Genomic DNA, 22,996 nt, shown 5'->3' with positions numbered 1-22,996 from the left:
GTGTGTGTCTGTCAGTGGGCATTTCCTGTGGTGTGTCACTGTTGGCTCTGTGCGGTGTGTGTGTATAGCATTCGGTGTCGCTGTTTGTGGCTCTGCGGTGTGTATCAGCCGCTGTCACTGAGTGTGTGTCTCTGGTGGTTGGTGTGTGTGTAGTATTCTTTGTGCAGCAGTGTATGTGTCAAAATGCTTTTCTGGTGGTGTCACCATGGGTTTCTTGTGTGTTACCGTGCGTTTGTGTTTCTGGTGGTGTGTACAGCAGTGTGTGTCACTGTATTAATGTGTGTCGTGTATATTGATGTGTGTCACTGTGTGTTGTGTATACTAATGGCTGCCACTGATGGTAAATGTGTGGCTCTCATCTACCCCATGACCCCCCCCCCCCGCAGAGTGTTTGCCCTATGGCCGGTTCGGGGCCGAGTGCGGCCCGTTCCCCTCTGTTTTGTACCCATTTGAGGGGATTTCTCATTGTGTATCAGATGAGCTTCGTATATAAATCTAAAAGCAAATAATCTGTTCCTGTGTAAAAAAAAAACAGATTTCCAGCTGCTGTTCCACTAAACACAAAACATCGCAGCAAGTCCTAAACCTTTCCGGTCTGAGTGTAAGAGGATGGCGCTGAATTTTTATATTTGTTATTAAACTTTTTTTACCCCTCCGCCTCTCGCTTTTCTCTCACACTTAGTCATCTTCGTTAATCAACTACTAAATAATGCTGCGTGATATAGGAGCAGCGCGCCGGACTGCTCCTTCCTACGGCAAGAGTCCATGTTTTCTTTTCATATTATAGTTTCTGGTGATTGAGTTATTACGCCACAAACTTTCCTCTCTTTAAGTCTGTTTTCTGCCACAAATTGAAGATTCACCACGCTAAGGAAGCAGCCCCCGGGTGATTATAACCTCACTGTGAAGTAAGTATATATATAAATAGTATATGTCTACTATATAATACACACAGGGGTGCAACTAGAAACCACAGGGTCATGATGCACAAATTGCCCCAGGGGCCCCCATCTTCACCAAGCAGCGTGTGCCATCTTTGCCCCAAACAGCTTATCGGTGCCATCTTTGTCCCAAACAGCTTGTCTGTGCCATCCCTGTCCCCAAAAACGTGTTTGCTTTCTTTGCCCCCCACCCTTTCCAACATACACTCTAGCACACATATGTAAACACACACACTTACACATACTCACTAATGCACTCCATCTCGCCTCACTTACAAATACATGCTCGTGTACAAACATGCATACATTCATACACACACCTACCTACCTCCTCTCTCCTGCCCCTGCTTACCTCTCACCCCTCCGGCAGCCTCGGTTTCGCCGCGGGGTTGTGTGTTGTAACGCGACCCCGAGACGTTCCTCTTCAAAATACTTTAGAAAGGGCCCTAACGGCGCGGTGCCGTCCGGAAGGGCCGTTTCTAAACTATTCTGAATCTGTACGAGGAGACAGGGGCCAGGGCTGACGGGGGTCGCAGTCTCCATGGCGTTCGTTTAATTCCCCCAAATAGTGACAAAAAATGTATTTATTTTTTTAGCTGGGTATTCTCCGGCCGATCCACGCGGAACACCCGGTATAATTAGGATTGGAATATAGCGGCCGTTGGAGGCTCCGGGCCGGTCCCGCATTGTTTAAGATCCTTTTCGGTGCCGCCGCTGCTAAAAAAAAATTTCTGAAATAAATCCCCTCGCTTTATGAGCCTCTACCACCTCTGCCGGGAGGCTGTTCGCTGTTCTAAAGTGACAGACTGGATCAGTCCGGCCCGTTTTTGCTGATTAATCCGAGCCTGCCGCACACGTGTAAAACGAGCTAAGTTTGACACCGTGCCCAGAGAGTTATTTTTAACCCTGCAAACACGCCGCGTGACTCCCCTCCCGTGTCCTAGACCCTCCGAGGTATCGCACGGCTCACGGGCCGCAGACCGGGGCTCCCAATTCCGGGATGAAGTTACGGTTTACGGGATTTAAGGTAAGGAGTTCGTAACCCCGAGAGTGCTTTATGCCGCAACAAAAAGGGGGTTACCGGGGGGGGCGTCACGTTACCGATCCGCGCAAACAAAAAAGAGCAGTAACTTCTCCAGGTTCCCCGTAGCCGCTGATTCCCAAAATACTGATTTCCAGGGGATTTGAAATAAAATATAAAAATTCAAATAAATTCAAAATCTAAAATTCAAAAACGTACAGGAAAAATGATACGTTTACTTTTTTCCCCAGATGTTTTTTATGTAACATTATTATTAAAAAAGCAATTTTTATATCATCTCAATGATACAATGCATCACGATGTAATATATAACGGAAGAACGCATTTATGTTTTAGAATTTACATAAATCTTATTTGAATATAATAAATCAGCGACAATTCCTTTACTGCTCAATTATAATAATTGAAAGGGTTAATTTACTTTTTATAGAGTAAAGTAGAAATTGGCATTAATGGATTAATGAAAAGGGTTAATTTCTGCAATTATTTGACATAAAAATGTAACTTTGGATTGATACTTTTATATCTTTGGGGGTGAATCGTCCTTTTTCACAGACAAATTCAAATAAGATAAAGAATTCCGGGTCATTTAAATGGAATTTTTAAGGCCTTATGGGGTTTTTTTTGTGTTTAAATAATAATCGTCCCTATTTTGCCAGTTAATTATTTTTAATAAAATTTGTCTTATTTTACTCCCTTTGGATTTTGAGGATTTGGAATAATAACCGTAATCAAATTCTGATAAATTAAAATTTGTATGTTTTTTTCTATTTCTTTTTTTTTGAATGCGGTAAAACAGACGCAATCGCTAAAATAATACACTTTAATTTTGCCAGTGAGCAAATATTTCATTAAATTTAAATTAATCACCCCAAATGTATCACAGAAACTCAGAACCCCTGGCAGATCGGCCCCATCCGGCCCCCCGTTTCTCTCAAACCTTAATCAGTTGTTGGTCTCGTCTTAGATTCAGGAGCCGTATGTCTGTCCCATGCATGTTTAATACCCTCACTTTTTTACCCTCTACCATCTCTGCTGGGAGGCTGCTCCAATTATCTACCACCCTCTCAGTAAAGTAAAACTTCCTTCCATTCCATCTCAGTCTCTGACGCTCTGGTGTCAGATTCCGCTCTCTTGCTCCAATATTTCTATCATCCTCAGAGTTTCTCCAATTTAAAGGTACAGACTGAGCTGTCAATCACCGGTTACGATTTGTTCCTAGAAATATCTGCTGGACTCCCCTAAGGGTTAAAGGTTACCCGGGTATTTTGCTTTAAATAGTTTAAATTCCATAAATTCCACGTCAATCTCCCTCTTTTGCTAAACATCAGCCTTTAATATATAAAAATATCAAATTATATAAAATTTCATGAAAAAAATCTATTTTACTAACAAATTGTTTGATCTATACAAAATTCGTTAGTAAAGGTAAGAAAATTCCAGCCAATTAGTAACTTGAATTAAACGAACTTGAATTAAAGTGACAGCGCACTGTTTGATCCATACATGCGCTATCGCTCACACCCAAGTACTGGATCTGTGCGATACTGAGCGTGAAAATGGGAAATTGGGCAAAAAGATGAAATAAATGATCTGTATGGGGGTTTTTTGTTGTTGAATTAAACTAAATTGAATTGAACTAAATGCAAGGCGATCATGTGACCTGCAGAGTGAAAATAAAAGCCCCGGCTGAAATAAACGCGGAGGATCCGCTCTTCTGATCGACGTTTGTCGTGTCGCAAAAAATAGAGAAGTTGGTTAAAGGGACAGAAACCCCGGAATCCGTGCCGGCCTCAGCTTTTATGTAGAAAGGGATATTTATGTAAAATATAAATATATATATTATCGGCTTAGTCTGGAGTTACTTCCTGCCTCTGTCTGCGCCCTTCAGAGATGAAAGGTGATCCCAGAAACTGACTGCGACCTTGTGAGGTTTGGAGAGACCTGGAGGTTAAACGGAGCAGATAATATCCAGCCAATAAGAACCCAGAACCCGCCGGCAGATCGGCCCCATCCGGCCCCCGTCTAGTCACCCGTTTCTCCTGCTGTAACGACTCAAACCTTAATCAGTCGTTGGTCTCGTCTTAGATTCAGGAGCCGTATGTCTATCCCATGCATGTTTAATACCCTCACTGTAACAGACCTTACCACTTCTGCTGGGAGGCTGTTCTGCTTATCTACCACACTCTCAGTAAAGTAAAACTCCCTTCCGTCCCATCTCAGTCTCTGACTCTCTAGTGTTGGATTCCGGCCTCTTGTTGTAATTTTTCTCCTCCTTTGGAATAAATTCCCTCCCGTCCTTTATTAACCCCTTTATGGATGTAAGTGTCTCCCTCATCTCTCTTCTCTCCCCCAAGTCGGACATATTGAAACATTCCCAATTTTAGTCGCCTCCTTCAAACTGTCTCCAGACTGTCAATATCCTTCTGCAGATGGGTTCCCCAGAACTGTACCCACTACTCTAGGTGACGTCTGACCAGAGATCTGTAAGTGGCCGACCCACCGCCTTATATTTAGGAATTTGGTCATGTAAGAAAATGATAGAGGGGAAAGAAGGAGAGAAGAAGGAAAGAAGAAGGAGAGAAGAATCTAATGTCTATAATAGAACCTTTAGACCCTTTTGTGATATCCCCCTTGCAGAAACATTTCCCTCTCTATCCTTCTCTCCTGCTTTCCCTCTTTCCTCCTCTATTCTTCTCTCTTCTATTCTTCTCTCCTTCTGTCCCTCTCTTCCCCTCTATCATTCTCTCCTCCTTTATCATTCTCTCCTCCTTTATCATTCTCTCCTCCTTTCTCTCTCTCTCTCCCTTACTATTCTTCTCTCCTCCTTTCCCCTCTCTTCCCCCTATCATTCTCTCTTCCTTTCCCTCCCTCCCTCTTTATTCTTCTCTCCTCCGTTCCCTTTTTTTCTCTCTCTCTCTCTCTGCCGCTCCATCCCTCTTTCCGTCTCTTTCCCTCTTTCTTATATTTTTAGCTCTAATAGAAAAGTTTATTTGTGCCAAGACTATCAAAAAATTCTAAAACATTTTTTCCTCTTTATCCCTGACCAGGCAAAGTAATCCCCCCGGCCGTTTCCCTGTCTCTGGAACGTCGTCTCGGGGATAACCCGCCATCACGGTCATGGTGAGACCGGATTTTTTTTTATAAAACTTCTAACATTTAAGCCATGAATGGAAATCATTTAACCGGCGCAACACGCGACTCTACTTTCACACGCAGGGGTAAAGAGTAGACTTCATATCCCAATACATAACATGGGACGTACTTTGGGCCACGGGCTCACCATGTTTGTTTTAATATATCTTCTGTGACAAAGTCCAGCCTCCTCCTCCCATCTGGATATCCCTGGAACCTCAGGACAGTTGGCAGCTATTTTTACACGCACAAATTTAGCGATGCAAAAAGTAGTGATGGTGACAGTTGCCGGTTATATCACCAGCTTTAACATAAATGCAATATTTTCGTTGTTTTGGTTAAAAAAAATATAGACATATATATTTTTTTTTATTATTTTTTTCATGATATTTTATTCAGGGACGGACGCAGAGACCCCCGGCAGGAGAGCACAGACACTGCGAGAAATGCTTCAACAAACGCTGCCAAGCGCCTGTAAACACCGGCATCTCCTGCCCGATGACTACGTGCCGGTTGCACTGCGACGCCACCTTCCACATGTGCAAAGAGGAAGAGCACCGTCTATTGTGCCCCCTCGAGTGGGTTCCCTGCCTCAACTCGGTTTTCGGATGCCCCTTCTCTATGAGTCGCTTCAAGCTGGCGAAGCACCTGAAGGTCTGCCCGGCTAGCGTGGTCTGCTGCTCCATGGACTGGAATCGCTGGCCGGTTATCGACAGGGAAGGGAAGCTTTTTGAAAACCTGATGAAGGACAGGAAGGAGGAGGAGAGTCTGGACGTGGCCCTCGCCCTCAGGGATCAGAGCGCCCTCTTCGGATCGCTCAAAATGGCGGAACTTTTCCCAGAGCTTTCAGAAGACCCCAGAAATACCATAAGCCTTCGACAAGCTGATGAAGACATGGAAGAAGTTGGCGCTGTGGGGGGAACGGATCTGAACGACCCCCACGGTATGGTGAGTGAAAAAGCTGGGCTCAGTCAATACGAACGCGAGGCTTTGGCAAGAAGCAAAGCCGACGTGGACACGTCCAAATTCTCCGACTGGGAACGCATGTTTAGTAAGGAAAAGTCAACAGCCAAGTATTTGGAGTCCAACGCTGGTCAAAACGATCCAAAAAACCAAAACGCGAGCAAAGACGCGACCCCCGACGACGTGAAAAATAAATCGCAAGACCAAAAGCAGAGTGTTCTAGATTTGGAGAAAACTGGTTTTGCCCCGTGGCAGGAGGGAGTGCTGGAAAGGCTGAAATCGGAAGTGGATTGCGGAAGCTACAATATGTACCTGGTCCATCATGGCAGCATGCTGATCCGATTCGGCCAGATGGCAGCCTGCACGCCCAGAGAGAAGGACTTTGTTTACGGCAAGTTGGAGGCGCAGGTGGTGAAGACGGTGCACACCTTCAAAGTGCCGGTGAGCTACTGCGGTAGAAGAGCCAAGCTCGGGGATGACCGCAGTAAAGTAGAGAAGGCCCAGAAATTAGTAGATACCTCTGACCTAGGAGTAGATCAGAAAGACTTGCCTCTGTCAGATACGGTCTACACCACCTTGCTTGGTGCCCTGGAGAAAGAGCTGAGGGGACATAGCATCTCTGAGACCAAGGCTCTCGATGGGCTCCTTATTGACGTTGGGACACAGACTTATGATTTTGGCATGGACGCCTTCTCAAACAAGACGGTTTTAGCCGATGTTCTTGGTGAAGGAACGTTAGGACTTCACCTGGACATAGAGAGCGAGTGTGTAACCAGAAGACACAACAAGAACAACTCCAGCTTCACATTCTCCTGCAACCTTTTCTTCAGACGGGATGAGTTTCCATTCCATTTTAAGAATGCCCACGCGGACATCCAGTCGTGCCTCGATGGCTGGTTCCAACAGCGTTGCCCACTTGCTTACTTGGGTTGCACTTTTGTACAAAACAGGTTCCAACCCGAAATGCAAAAGTCTCAAGTTATCTACAGCAAAGACCTTAAGACCTTTGCCCTGAAGCCACAAGTGGCCAGTTCGTTATATGAAGGCGTGAGGCCAAACCTTTCGAGAAGTCATCGGGGGAAGAGCAAGGATTCCTTGACAGCTCTTCCACTGGAGGTCCTTCAACACATTGCGGGATTCCTGGACAGTTTCAGTCTGTATCAGCTCTCCCAAGTATCTGTCTTGTTGAGAGACATCTGTGCCACGTTACTACAGGAGAGGGGGATGGTTCATTTATACTGGGAAAAGAAGACCTATTCGCATGGTGGGACATCGTGGAGAGCTAGGAGAAAGGTGAGTGGGTGACTTAAACGGGGGGGGAACATTCCCATTCTCCAACCCTTGTCATCACCGTGTACCAGCCATGTTTATTGTAGAGTACGGGAGAGTTGTCCAGTTCTACGCGTCTATGAACCCCAGGCATTTGAAGACATTTCGAACGTTCGTAAGGAATATGGACGGACTTAGTTGGGCAGCCTCGACCTCCGATGGCCTCCATAGGAAGACCTCCCTTTTCCCAAGTCAATCAATTCAGATCTGGTGGGAACTCAAAAGCTGCCAATCAATGCAATCCACACCTCATCTCGATCCAGATCTCATCCAGATTGCCCTCATTCCATTTCATGTTTATGGTTACCAATGTTTTGGGGTCTCCAAGGTTTATCTCTGCCTCCCTGACTGGATCCTCCTACATAGGACATAAAGTCACTTTATTATCAAATTAGGAACCCCCCCCTTACTTACCCGATGCCCTTCATTAAAGGAAACCTCTCCCCTACAATTTAAGAACTTTTTGGGGGGGCATCAAAGTCATCTAATACAAGCGAGACCCTCGCCGACCTTGTAGACCAAGGCAAGCCAAGTCATTCGTGGACCCAGTCTTGACATTAAACGCATTCCAGTAGATAGAACGCCTTCCTTATTTTATTCAAGCCTGAAAGGGTCGGAAATTTAAAATTTAAATCAACGGATAGTTTTGTGCTTCATGTAAATTTCATTTGTAACTTTTCTTGCATTCAGTTTACTATTAAAGGGTGATTTTCAACTAAATAAAAAAAAAATATAGGAATTCATAATGAATTTTATGAAATAAATGGTATTTTAGGTCATTTGGAGCACAATCAGTCGGTAAAGGAAACAGTTTTTCTATATACTTGCCTTTTAGGCTTAAGTGGGGGATCAGGGGGGCATTTCAAAGAGCAAAAAAATACATTTACCAAAAAATAGTTTTTTGGGGGAGGGTTTGAATAATAAGTTTAAATAATTAATTTCTGGAACCTTTAAGTCAATGAAAGCGGAGAAAGTCTGAGTTAGTGATACATAATATGTAATGGATAGTTAGTGATATATAATGGATAGTTAGTGATGTATAATGGATAGTTAGTGATATATGATGGATAGTTAGTGATGTATGATGGATAGTTAGTGATGTATGATGGATAGTTAGTGATGTATAATGGATAGTTAGTGATGTATGATGGATAGTTAGTGATGTATGATGGATAGTTAGTGATATATAATGGATAGTTAGTGATGTATGATGGATAGTTAGTGATATATGATGGATGGTTAGTGATATAATGGATAGTTAGTGATATATAATGGATAGTTAGTGATATAATGGATAGTTAGTGATGTATAATGGATAGTTAGTGATGTATAATGGATAGTTAGTGATGTATGATGGATAGTTAGTGATATAATGGATAGTTAGTGATATATGATGGATAGTTAGTGATGTATGATGGATAGTTAGTGATATATGATGGATAGTTAGTGATATATGATGGATAGTTAGTGATGTATGATGGATAGTGATGTATGATGGATAGTTAGTGATATATAATGGATAGTTAGTGATGTATGATGGATAGTTAGTGATATAATGGATAGTTAGTGATGTATAATGGATAGTTAGTGATATAATGGATAGTTAGTGATATCTAATGGATAGTTAGTGATGTATGATGGATAGTTAGTGATATAATGGATAGTTAGTGATATATAATGGATAGTTAGTGATGTATGATGGATAGTTAGTGATATATGATGGATAGTTAGTGATATAATGGATAGTTAGTGATATCTAATGGATAGTTAGTGATGTATGATGGATAGTTAGTGATATAATGGATAGTTAGTGATATATAATGGATAGTTAGTGATGTATGATGGATAGTTAGTGATATAATGGATAGTTAGTGATATCTAATGGATAGTTAGTGATATATGATGGATAGTTAGTGATGTATGATGGATAGTTAGTGATATATAATGGATAGTTAGTGATATATAATGGATAGTTAGTGATATAATGGATAGTTAGTGATATATAATGGATAGTTAGTGATGTATGATGGATAGTTAGTGATATATGATGGATAGTTAGTGATATATAATGGATAGTTAGTGATATGATGGATAGTTAGTGATGTATAATGGATAGTTAGTGATGTATAATGGATAGTTAGTGATATATAATGGATAGTTAGTGATATAATGGATAGTTAGTGATATATAATGGATAGTTAGTGATGTATGATGGATAGTGATGTATGATGGATAGTTAGTGATGTATAATGGATAGTTAGTGATGTATAATGGATAGTTAGTGATATATAATGGATAGTTAGTGATATATAATGGATAGTTAGTGATGTATGATGGATAGTTAGTGATGTATAATGGATAGTTAGTGATATATAATGGATAGTTAGTGATATATGATGGATAATTAGTGATATAATGGATAGTTAGTGATATATAATGGATAGTTAGTGATATAATGGATAGTTAGTGATATATGATGGATAGTTAGTGATATATAATGGATAGTTAGTGATATATGATGGATAGTTAGTGATGTATGATGGATAGTTAGTAATATATAATGGATAATTAGTGATGTATGATGGATAGTTAGTGATATATAATGGATAGTTAGTGATGTATGATGGATAGTTAGTGATGTATAATGGATAGTTAGTGATATATGATGGATAGTTAGTGATATATGATGGATAGTTAGTGATATATAATGGATAGTTAGTGATATATAATGGATAGTTAGTGATATATAATGGATAGTGAGTGATGTATGATGGATAGTTAGTGATATATGATGGATAGTTAGTGATGTATGATGGATAGTTAGTGATGTATGATGGATAGTTAGTGATGTATGATGGATAGTTAGTGATGTATAATGGATAGTTAGTGATGTATGATGGATAGTTAGTGATGTATAATGGATAGTTAGTGATATATGATGGATAGTTAGTGATATATGATGGATAGTTAGTGATATAATGGATAATTAGTGATGTATGATGGATAGTTAGTGATGTATGATGGATAGTTAGTGATATATGATGGATAGTTGGTGATATATAATGGATAGTTAGTGATATAATGGATAGTTAGTGATATATGATGGATAGTTAGTGATATATGATGGATAGTTAGTGATGTATGATGGATAGTGATGTATGATGGATAGTTAGTGATGTATGATGGATAGTTAGTGATGTATAATGGATAGTTAGTGATGTATGATGGATAGTGATGTATGATGGATAGTTAGTGATGTATGATGGATAGTTAGTGATGTATAATGGATAGTTAGTGATGTATGATGGATAGTGATGTATGATGGATAGTTAGTGATGTATGATGGATAGTTAGTGATGTATGATGGATAGTTAGTGATATATAATGGATAGTTAGTGATATATGATGGATAGTTAGTGATATATAATGGATAGTTAGTGATATATGATGGATGGTTAGTGATATAATGGATAGTTAGTGATATATAATGGATAGTTAGTGATATAATGGATAGTTAGTGATATATGATGGATAGTTAGTGATATATAATGGATAGTTAGTGATGTATGATGGATAGTTAGTGATGTATAATGGATAGTTAGTGATATATGATGGATAGTTAGTGATATATAATGGATAGTTAGTGATGTATGATGGATAGTTAGTGATATGATGGATAGTTAGTGATGTATAATGGATAGTTAGTGATATATGATGGATAGTTAGTGATATATGATGGATAGTTAGTGATGTATGATGGATAGTTAGTGATATATGATGGATAGTTAGTGATGTATGATGGATAGTGATGTATGATGGATAGTTAGTGATGTATGATGGATAGTTAGTGATATATGATGGATAGTTAGTGATATATGATGGATAGTTAGTGATATAATGGATAGTTAGTGATGTATGATGGATAGTTAGTGATATATGATGGATAGTTAGTGATATATAATGGATAGTTAGTGATGTATAATGGATAGTTAGTGATGTATGATGGATAGTTAGTGATATATAATGGATAGTTAGTGATGTATGATGGATAGTTAGTGATATGATGGATAGTTAGTGATGTATAATGGATAGTTAGTGATGTATAATGGATAGTTAGTGATGTATGATGGATAGTTAGTGATGTATGATGGATAGTTAGTGATGTATAATGGATAGTTAGTGATATATGATGGATAGTTAGTGATATATAATGGATAGTTAGTGATGTATAATGGATAGTTAGTGATATATAATGGATAGTTAGTGATGTATGATGGATAGTTAGTGATATGATGGATAGTTAGTGATGTATAATGGATAGTTAGTGATGTATAATGGATAGTTAGTGATGTATGATGGATAGTTAGTGATGTATGATGGATAGTTAGTGATGTATAATGGATAGTTAGTGATATATGATGGATAGTTAGTGATATATAATGGATAGTTAGTGATGTATAATGGATAGTTAGTGATATATAATGGATAGTTAGTGATGTATGATGGATAGTTAGTGATATGATGGATAGTTAGTGATGTATAATGGATAGTTAGTGATGTATAATGGATAGTTAGTGATGTATGATGGATAGTTAGTGATGTATGATGGATAGTTAGTGATGTATGATGGATAGTTAGTGATATATGATGGATAGTTAGTGATATATAATGGATAGTTAGTGATATATAATGGATAGTTAGTGATGTATAATGGATAGTTAGTGATATCTAATGGATAGTTAGTGATGTATGATGGATAGTTAGTGATATAATGGATAGTTAGTGATATATAATGGATAGTTAGTGATGTATGATGGATAGTTAGTGATGTATGATGGATAGTTAGTGATATATGATGGATAGTTAGTGATATATAATGGATAGTTAGTGATGTATAATGGATAGTTAGTGATATATAATGGATAGTTAGTGATGTATGATGGATAGTTAGTGATATAATGGATAGTTAGTGATGTATGATGGATAGTTAGTGATATATGATGGATAGTTAGTGATGTATAATGGATAGTTAGTGATGTATGATGGATAGTTAGTGATATATAATGGATAGTTAGTGATATATGATGGATAGTTAGTGATGTATGATGGATAGTTAGTGATATAATGGATAGTTAGTGATATATAATGGATAGTTAGTGATATATGATGGATAGTTAGTGATATATGATGGATAGTTAGTGATATATAATGGATAGTTAGTGATGTATAATGGATAGTTAGTGATATATAATGGATAGTTAGTGATGTATGATGGATAGTTAGTGATATATAATGGATAGTTAGTGATATATAATGGATAGTTAGTGATATAATGGATAGTTAGTGATATATGATGGATAGTTAGTGATATATGATGGATAGTTAGTGATGTATAATGGATAGTTAGTGATATATGATGGATAGTTAGTGATGTATGATGGATAGTTAGTGATATATGATGGATAGTTAGTGATATATAATGGATAGTTAGTGATGTATGATGGATAGTTAGTGATGTATAATGGATAGTTAGTGATGTATGATGGATAGTTAGTGATGTATAATGGATAGTTAGTGATATATAATGGATAGTTAGTGATGTATAATGGATAGTTAGTGATATATAATGGATAGTTAGTGATGTATGATGGATAGTTAGTGATATAATGGATAGTTAGTGATATAATTGATAGTTAGTGATATATGATGGATAGTTAGTGATATATGATGGATAGTTAGTGATGTATGATGGATAGTTAGTGATGTATAATGGATAGTTAGTGATGTATAATGGATAGTTAGTGATGTATAATGGATAGTTAGTGATGTATGATGGATAGTTAGTGATGTATGATGGATAGTTAGTGATGTATAATGGATAGTTAGTGATGTATGATGGATAGTTAGTGATGTATGATGGATAGTTAGTGATGTATGATGGATAGTTAGTGATATATGATGGATAGTTAGTGATGTATGATGGATAGTGATGTATGATGGATAGTTAGTGATGTATGATGGATAGTTAGTGATATATGATGGATAGTTAGTGATATATGATGGATAGTTAGTGATATAATGGATAGTTAGTGATGTATGATGGATAGTTAGTGATATATGATGGATAGTTAGTGATATATGATGGATAGTTAGTGATATATAATGGATAGTTAGTGATGTATAATGGATAGTTAGTGATATATAATGGATAGTTAGTGATGTATGATGGATAGTTAGTGATATGATGGATAGTTAGTGATATATGATGGATAGTTAGTGATATATGATGGATAGTTAGTGATATCTAATGGATAGTTAGTGATGTATAATGGATAGTTAGTGATATATAATGGATAGTTAGTGATGTATGATGGATAGTTAGTGATATGATGGATAGTTAGTGATGTATAATGGATAGTTAGTGATGTATAATGGATAGTTAGTGATGTATGATGGATAGTTAGTGATGTATGATGGATAGTTAGTGATGTATGATGGATAGTTAGTGATATATGATGGATAGTTAGTGATATATAATGGATAGTTAGTGATATATAATGGATAGTTAGTGATGTATAATGGATAGTTAGTGATATCTAATGGATAGTTAGTGATGTATGATGGATAGTTAGTGATATAATGGATAGTTAGTGATATATAATGGATAGTTAGTGATGTATGATGGATAGTTAGTGATGTATGATGGATAGTTAGTGATATATGATGGATAGTTAGTGATATATGATGGATAGTTAGTGATATATAATGGATAGTTAGTGATGTATAATGGATAGTTAGTGATATATAATGGATAGTTAGTGATGTATGATGGATAGTTAGTGATATAATGGATAGTTAGTGATATATAATGGATAGTTAGTGATATAATGGATAGTTAGTGATATATGATGGATAGTTAGTGATATATAATGGATAGTTAGTGATGTATAATGGATAGTTAGTGATATATAATGGATAGTTAGTGATATATGATGGATAGTTAGTGATATATGATGGATAGTTAGTGATATATAATGGATAGTTAGTGATGTATAATGGATAGTTAGTGATATATAATGGATAGTTAGTGATGTATGATGGATAGTTAGTGATATAATGGATAGTTAGTGATGTATGATGGATAGTTAGTGATATATGATGGATAGTTAGTGATGTATAATGGATAGTTAGTGATGTATGATGGATAGTTAGTGATATATAATGGATAGTTAGTGATATATGATGGATAGTTAGTGATGTATGATGGATAGTTAGTGATATAATGGATAGTTAGTGATATATAATGGATAGTTAGTGATATATGATGGATAGTTAGTGATATATGATGGATAGTTAGTGATATATAATGGATAGTTAGTGATGTATAATGGATAGTTAGTGATATATAATGGATAGTTAGTGATGTATGATGGATAGTTAGTGATATATAATGGATAGTTAGTGATATATAATGGATAGTTAGTGATATAATGGATAGTTAGTGATATATGATGGATAGTTAGTGATATATGATGGATAGTTAGTGATGTATAATGGATAGTTAGTGATATATGATGGATAGTTAGTGATGTATGATGGATAGTTAGTGATATATGATGGATAGTTAGTGATATATAATGGATAGTTAGTGATGTATGATGGATAGTTAGTGATGTATAATGGATAGTTAGTGATGTATGATGGATAGTTAGTGATGTATAATGGATAGTTAGTGATATATAATGGATAGTTAGTGATATATGATGGATAGTTAGTGATATATGATGGATAGTTAGTGATATATAATGGATAGTTAGTGATGTATAATGGATAGTTAGTGATATATAATGGATAGTTAGTGATGTATGATGGATAGTTAGTGATATAATGGATAGTTAGTGATATAATGGATAGTTAGTGATATATGATGGATAGTTAGTGATATATGATGGATAGTTAGTGATGTATGATGGATAGTTAGTGATGTATAATGGATAGTTAGTGATGTATAATGGATAGTTAGTGATGTATGATGGATAGTTAGTGATGTATGATGGATAGTTAGTGATGTATAATGGATAGTTAGTGATGTATGATGGATAGTGATGTATGATGGATAGTTAGTGATGTATGATGGATAGTTAGTGATGTATGATGGATAGTTAGTGATATATAATGGATAGTTAGTGATATATGATGGATAGTTAGTGATATATAATGGATAGTTAGTGATATATGATGGATGGTTAGTGATATAATGGATAGTTAGTGATATATAATGGATAGTTAGTGATATAATGGATAGTTAGTGATATATGATGGATAGTTAGTGATATATAATGGATAGTTAGTGATGTATGATGGATAGTTAGTGATATATGATGGATAGTTAGTGATGTATAATGGATAGTTAGTGATATATGATGGATAGTTAGTGATGTATGATGGATAGTTAGTGATATATAATGGATAGTTAGTGATATATGATGGATAGTTAGTGATATATGATGGATAGTTAGTGATGTATAATGGATAGTTAGTGATGTATGATGGATAGTTAGTGATATATAATGGATAGTTAGTGATATATGATGGATAGTTAGTGATGTATGATGGATAGTTAGTGATATAATGGATAGTTAGTGATATATAATGGATAGTTAGTGATATATGATGGATAGTTAGTGATATATGATGGATAGTTAGTGATATATAATGGATAGTTAGTGATGTATAATGGATAGTTAGTGATGTATAATGGATAGTTAGTGATATATAATGGATAGTTAGTGATGTATGATGGATAGTTAGTGATATAATGGATAGTTAGTGATATATAATGGATAGTTAGTGATATAATGGATAGTTAGTGATATATGATGGATAGTTAGTGATATATAATGGATAGTTAGTGATGTATAATGGATAGTTAGTGATATATAATGGATAGTTAGTGATATATGATGGATAGTTAGTGATATATGATGGATAGTTAGTGATATATAATGGATAGTTAGTGATGTATAATGGATAGTTAGTGATATATAATGGATAGTTAGTGATGTATAATGGATAGTTAGTGATGTATAATGGATAGTTAGTGATGTATGATGGATAGTTAGTGATGTATGATGGATAGTTAGTGATGTATAATGGATAGTTAGTGATGTATGATGGATAGTGATGTATGATGGATAGTTAGTGATGTATGATGGATAGTTAGTGATGTATGATGGATAGTTAGTGATATATAATGGATAGTTAGTGATATATGATGGATAGTTAGTGATATATAATGGATAGTTAGTGATATATGATGGATGGTTAGTGATATAATGGATAGTTAGTGATATATAATGGATAGTTAGTGATATAATGGATAGTTAGTGATATATGATGGATAGTTAGTGATATATAATGGATAGTTAGTGATGTATGATGGATAGTTAGTGATGTATAATGGATAGTTAGTGATATATGATGGATAGTTAGTGATGTATGATGGATAGTTAGTGATATATAATGGATAGTTAGTGATATATGCTGGATAGTTAGTGATATATGATGGATAGTTAGTGATGTATGATGGATAGTTAGTGATATATGATGGATAGTTAGTGATGTATGATGGATAGTTAGTGATATATGATGGATAGTTAGTGATATAATGGATAGTTAGTGATGTATGATGGATAGTTAGTGATATATGATGGATAGTTAGTGATATATGATGGATAGTTAGTGATATAATGGATAGTTAGTGATGTATGATGGATAGTTAGTGATATATGATGGATAGTTAGTGATATATGATGGATAGTTAGTGATATAATGGATAGTTAGTGATGTATAATGGATAGTTAGTGATATATAATGGATAGTTAGTGATGTATGATGGATAGTTAGTGATATATAATGGATAGTTAGTGATGTATGATGGATAGTTAGTGATATATGATGGATAGTTAGTGATATATGATGGATAGTTAGTGATATATAATGGATAGTTAGTGATGTATAATGGATAGTTAGTGATATATAATGGATAGTTAGTGATGTATGATGGATAGTTAGTGATATAATGGATAGTTAGTGATATATAATGGATAGTTAGTGATGTATGATGGATAGTTAGTGATGTATGATGGATAGTTAGTGATATATGATGGATAGTTAGTGATATATAATGGATAGTTAGTGATGTATAATGGATAGTTAGTGATATATAATGGATAGTTAGTGATGTATGATGGATAGTTAGTGATATAATGGATAGTTAGTGATGTATGATGGATAGTTAGTGATATATGATGGATAGTTAGTGATGTATAATGGATAGTTAGTGATGTATGATGGATAGTTAGTGATATATAATGGATAGTTAGTGATATATGATGGATAGTTAGTGATGTATGATGGATAGTTAGTGATATAATGGATAGTTAGTGATATATAATGGATAGTTAGTGATATATGATGGATAGTTAGTGATATATGATGGATAGTTAGTGATATATAATGGATAGTTAGTGATGTATAATGGATAGTTAGTGATATATAATGGATAGTTAGTGATGTATGATGGATAGTTAGTGATATATAATGGATAGTTAGTGATATATAATGGATAGTTAGTGATATAATGGATAGTTAGTGATATATGATGGATAGTTAGTGATATATGATGGATAGTTAGTGATGTATAATGGATAGTTAGTGATATATGATGGATAGTTAGTGATGTATGATGGATAGTTAGTGATATATGATGGATAGTTAGTGATATATAATGGATAGTTAGTGATGTATGATGGATAGTTAGTGATGTATAATGGATAGTTAGTGATGTATGATGGATAGTTAGTGATGTATAATGGATAGTTAGTGATATATAATGGATAGTTAGTGATATATGATGGATAGTTAGTGATATATGATGGATAGTTAGTGATATATAATGGATAGTTAGTGATGTATAATGGATAGTTAGTGATATATAATGGATAGTTAGTGATGTATGATGGATAGTTAGTGATATAATGGATAGTTAGTGATATAATGGATAGTTAGTGATATATGATGGATAGTTAGTGATATATGATGGATAGTTAGTGATGTATAATGGATAGTTAGTGATGTATAATGGATAGTTAGTGATGTATAATGGATAGTTAGTGATGTATGATGGATAGTTAGTGATGTATGATGGATAGTTAGTGATGTATGATGGATAGTTAGTGATGTATGATGGAGAGTTAGTGATATATAATGGATAGTTAGTGATATATGATGGATAGTTAGTGATATATAATGGATAGTTAGTGATATATAATGGATAGTTAGTGATGTATGATGGATAGTGATGTATGATGGATAGTTAGTGATGTATGATGGAGAGTTAGTGATATATAATGGATAGTTAGTGATATATGATGGATAGTTAGTGATATATAATGGATAGTTAGTGATATACCGCTCTAATCCCCGGATTTTATTTGGTCACATGGGGTATAAAATTGTGTGAATTGACCATATTTTGGTTTGATTTCCAGGTGTGGAGTTTCAGCAGCTTATTCTCCCCCGTCCATCGCTGGCAGTTCGATGACATCCCCTCTATGTCCGAGCACCTTAAGATTTGTCCGTTCAACGCCAAGGAACTTAAAAAACAGAAATTCCAGCTTCCCAGCGTATTCGAGACGCAGAAGGAGAACAAGGAAACTTTACTCTCCCTCCGAAAGAAGCTATGACCGTAAAACGTGGCGTGAAAGGGTTAAAGAAATAATAATTATGGATACGGGTAGAACGGGGTAAACGCCGAGGGACTTTTGAAGTCTTTAAGATGCTTCCAGCGTTAGGCTTTTAAATTATTTTTCCAAAGATCCAATCGCAGCGACTCGCTAATAACGTCCTTATGGAATCCATGGCTTGTCAGGGGGTAAAAGGTATTCTGAATGAAGTCACCTGTGTTTAAGCAGGGGTTCCAGCTGTTAAATATGCGCCGATATTAAATCCAAGGAGAATATTAAAGGTGTCAGACTGTGTGGCATAGAATAATTTACCCTATTTACCCTGAGAGTCCGGGGCAAACGAGGCAAACGACTCTCAAAATTGATAGAATGTGACTGTGGTATTACTGACAGTGAAGCATTCTTACCCGGAGCACCAAAAAAAAAAAAAAAAAAAAAAAAACTTATAGAATTATGACAATAAAAGGGTTTTGCTTTTTGGTCCAATGAAGTGTTCTGATTCTCGATCAGGGGCTTTAACTGCTAAGGAGTGGGGTGGGAGAAAGCCTCGGGGCTGAGCGGACCCCGGTTACATTTGGCCCTATACACTTCCATTCAATTTTTTGCTATCTGTAGCCTTTATACTCCAGTTATACCCCCCGGCATTATAATGCGGAGAGTGGGGAGCGCAGGGTCTGTCTCGGGGCAGTTGGATTCAGGGACCCCCCTTATCTCAGCAGCCCTTCATCCCGCTTATCTTATCAGGCAGTTCCGGGAGTCTCGGCCGCACCATCGCCTGATCTCTCCTAAGCTTTCCCTGTTAGAATAAAGCCGAAGCAGGCGACTTAAACCCATTTCTGCCCAGCGGGGGTATTAGCGGAACGTTCTGCCCCTCTCCACGCTGCAAAGCCCTGGGTTGAGATCACCGGAGGGCAGGATTACCCAACACAGACCGAAAGAGTGATTCCTGCAGTCCGCTCCCACCCAGCACCCTCAGCCGTTACCCAGCCCCCCGCGAGACACCCCGACATTCCCAACATCAAAACCGGACACCAAGTGCAAAAGAGAATATTTAATGACGATATAAATACAGCGGCCGAGGCACAGATCTGCCGCTGCAACCCCCTTTCCAGGTGTCTAAAAGTCACATCCGGCCCCCGCAGAGCCTCACAAAGTCCCGCTGCAGAAGTCGCTGCACCCCCAGTGGGCCGGACCGGCTCGTCCAGGAGGCGTCAGGGAACCGGATGTGTACGGGGCGGAATAACAGCGGCCGCTCCCGGTAAAGGAGGTCTTTAAGCACTTTGGTGGAAGTGCCTCCATGTTCTGAGATCCAGGAGCAGCCGATTTCTGTGCGTGAAGACAGGACCTGGGGTAACAGAAACAGAATTTGCCAGCAGATCGGCCCCATCCGGCCCCCGACTACAGCAGGAGAAACGGACGACCAAAGGGTCAAACCTTAATCAGTTGTTGGTCTCGTCTTAGATTAAGGAGCCGTATGTCTATCCCATGCATGTTTAATACCCTCACTGTATTACTCTCTACCACTTCTGCTGGGAGACTGCTCCACTTATCTACCACCCTCTAAGTGAAGCTTCCTTCCAGCAATACATGCACTGCAAGAAGCAGACAAAACCTGGTAGGTGTGTTATTGCTGTGAAATGCCCCTGTGTCTAACTAGGTGGTGGATGTGGGGGACAAGTCCTCTGACTCACCGGGTCAGACAATCACCGTGTTATTCCTCTCACTTCTCCGGACTCGCCTCAGCCGCGTCATTGTTCTGCTGCGTGAAATAATCTCAATTTCCATCTGATTAATTTGCCGATTCACCATTTCCATGAGACCCTTGGAACAAAACCAGAAAAAGGTTTAAAAAACGTTAAGAAATGCAAATCTTCTCGAAATGGAACAGCCTCCCAGCAGAAGTGGTAGCGGCCAACACAGTAAGAGAATTTAAACAACCCACACTAGATGGGAAAGGAAAAAAACAAAAACACAAAAATTCAAAATACTCCTGCATGCAGAGGGTTTTTCGGGCATCTCATGCTTACATCAATCTGAGCCCGGCACCGGAACACCCCAGCCTGCGCGACGCTCCCCGTTCTTGTGGATGGAGGGTCCTTTCCTGGTCCGCCGTCTTGCTGGCGAGGTTTTGTTATGGGGGAGTCACACTGCGGGAGAGCAGATTTCATACACTATATAATATATATAAATATTATACACACGTAGATATTAAACTCCCCTCAGCGACAACGCAGAGATCAGGACGCTTTGTTATTGGCCCTTTGGATTGTGGCCCCCCTGAAACACCATTGATAGGGCGATAGATATAATATCCGGTAATAAAATAATGTTAAAATGTTTCCTATGAGGAGCCCACGGTCCGTCCCGCCGGGGTTATTGCCGCCGAGCTCCGGGCAGACGCAGCGCGATCAGGAGTTACCGGTTCCGCTCGGAGAGTTAAACCCACGTTTGGATCCAGGAGCCGGTCGCACCGTACGAGGCTTCTCCGCAGATCTTCTTCGAGGTCGTCCGCAGCCAGCCAGGAGTCGAGTCGGTGGAAAGCCTCGTGGCCGGAGCCGCTAGGACTCCACGGTGCCGGGTCCACCAGGTCCTTTCCAGAACAGTCACCCCCCTGCTTAAGAGCTTCCAGAGCCAGGTCTGAAACAGAAGAAAAGAGTTAAGTGGAGACCCTTCCCCAAATCCGAAGCCTCCGGCGGTAGCGTGGATCAAAGCCAACTCCAGGGGGGGTGCTTCTTTTTACCCCATAATATAAAGTTTTCAGGCAGCTGCATATCAGCCATTTGTATTTCCCGCTCTGTTATCTGACCCCCGATCTACTAAACCCCCCGACTCCTTATCATACTGCCTGTGGGGGGGGAATAGAATGGCTCAGTCTTAATCACCCAGACGGACTCTCTGATGACACTGATTGTCTTTGCAGGAATAGACGTTATTTACTATTCACGCCAATCGGGGGGGGGGGGGGGGAAATATATAAAAACAACCCCCCCACACTCTTTTGGTCCTGCATGCCGCCCTTACCCCTGAATAAATAAATACCCGCGGCACTTACTGGCTCTCTCCAGGTCTCTGGAGACGGTTTCCGCTCGGTGCTCGAGGCCTCTCAGGCGACATTCAAAGCCTCGTAAGTAAATCTTGTGCCTCTTCAGGTCGGTCTTAACAGAATTTTTTAGTCTTTTGATAGAGACTAAGTTTACCTTTAAATAGAAAACGGCAGTGAGACAGGAGGAGATGGGGAGGAAAAAAAGTGGAAACCGTAACGTTTGCATTACGAGCCTTCTCAAAAAGTGAGAATCAGCACAGAAACAGAATCGAAATACATTTCGGGGTGGAAAAGATATTAAAGAGACAGTTACAGCGGTTATTTCACACCCTTTACGGCAGGAATACCTTTTCATTCGATCCATACATTGTAGGGCTGCAACAACTAATCGATAAAATCGATAATGAAATTCGTTGGCAACGAATTTCATTATCGATTAGTTGAATCGATTATTATCGATTATAAAATGAGGGTTTTTTCAGAGCAAACGCTCTGAAAAATCCCCCTCATTATATAATCCGTTTAGTCTGACTCACCGTCTCACAGCAGCAGCTCCTACTTACTCCCCCTCCCTGTAATCACTGTGACAACTGGCCCCGCCCCTTCCTTCTCCAGGCCAGAACCACATGGCTGTGACACTCATCTAACTGTAAGAGATATATATATATATTTGGGCTACTGAAAGTTAGGGGAGGTGGGGGTTAATTTAGGGGCAGTTATGGTTAGTGGGGTGTTTAGGGTTAATTTAGGGGCAGTTATGGTTAATTGGGTGTTTAGGGTTAATTTAGGGGCAGTT

General features: G+C 38.0%; 1 protein-coding gene across 1 annotated transcript; it reads left to right on the top strand.

The window, feature by feature from the left end:
* The first annotated feature begins 1,880 nt into the window (after positions 1-1,880).
* Positions 1,881-19,441, top strand: FBXO40 (F-box protein 40). Its single transcript, XM_053456819.1, has 4 exons — positions 1,881-1,968; positions 5,034-5,106; positions 5,518-7,374; positions 18,963-19,441. Exons 2-4 carry the CDS (start codon positions 5,104-5,106, stop codon positions 19,155-19,157), a joined length of 2,055 nt encoding a protein of 684 aa, XP_053312794.1. The 5' UTR covers positions 1,881-1,968; positions 5,034-5,103; the 3' UTR covers positions 19,158-19,441.
* Positions 19,442-22,996: the final 3,555 nt, after the last annotated feature.

The sequence above is a fragment of the Spea bombifrons genome, chromosome 2 (assembly GCF_027358695.1).
Source record: "Spea bombifrons isolate aSpeBom1 chromosome 2, aSpeBom1.2.pri, whole genome shotgun sequence".
NCBI lineage: Eukaryota > Metazoa > Chordata > Amphibia > Anura > Pelobatidae > Spea > Spea bombifrons.
The sequence above is the reverse complement of the archived record's forward strand: the minus strand, read 5'-3'. Positions and strand labels throughout refer to the sequence as shown.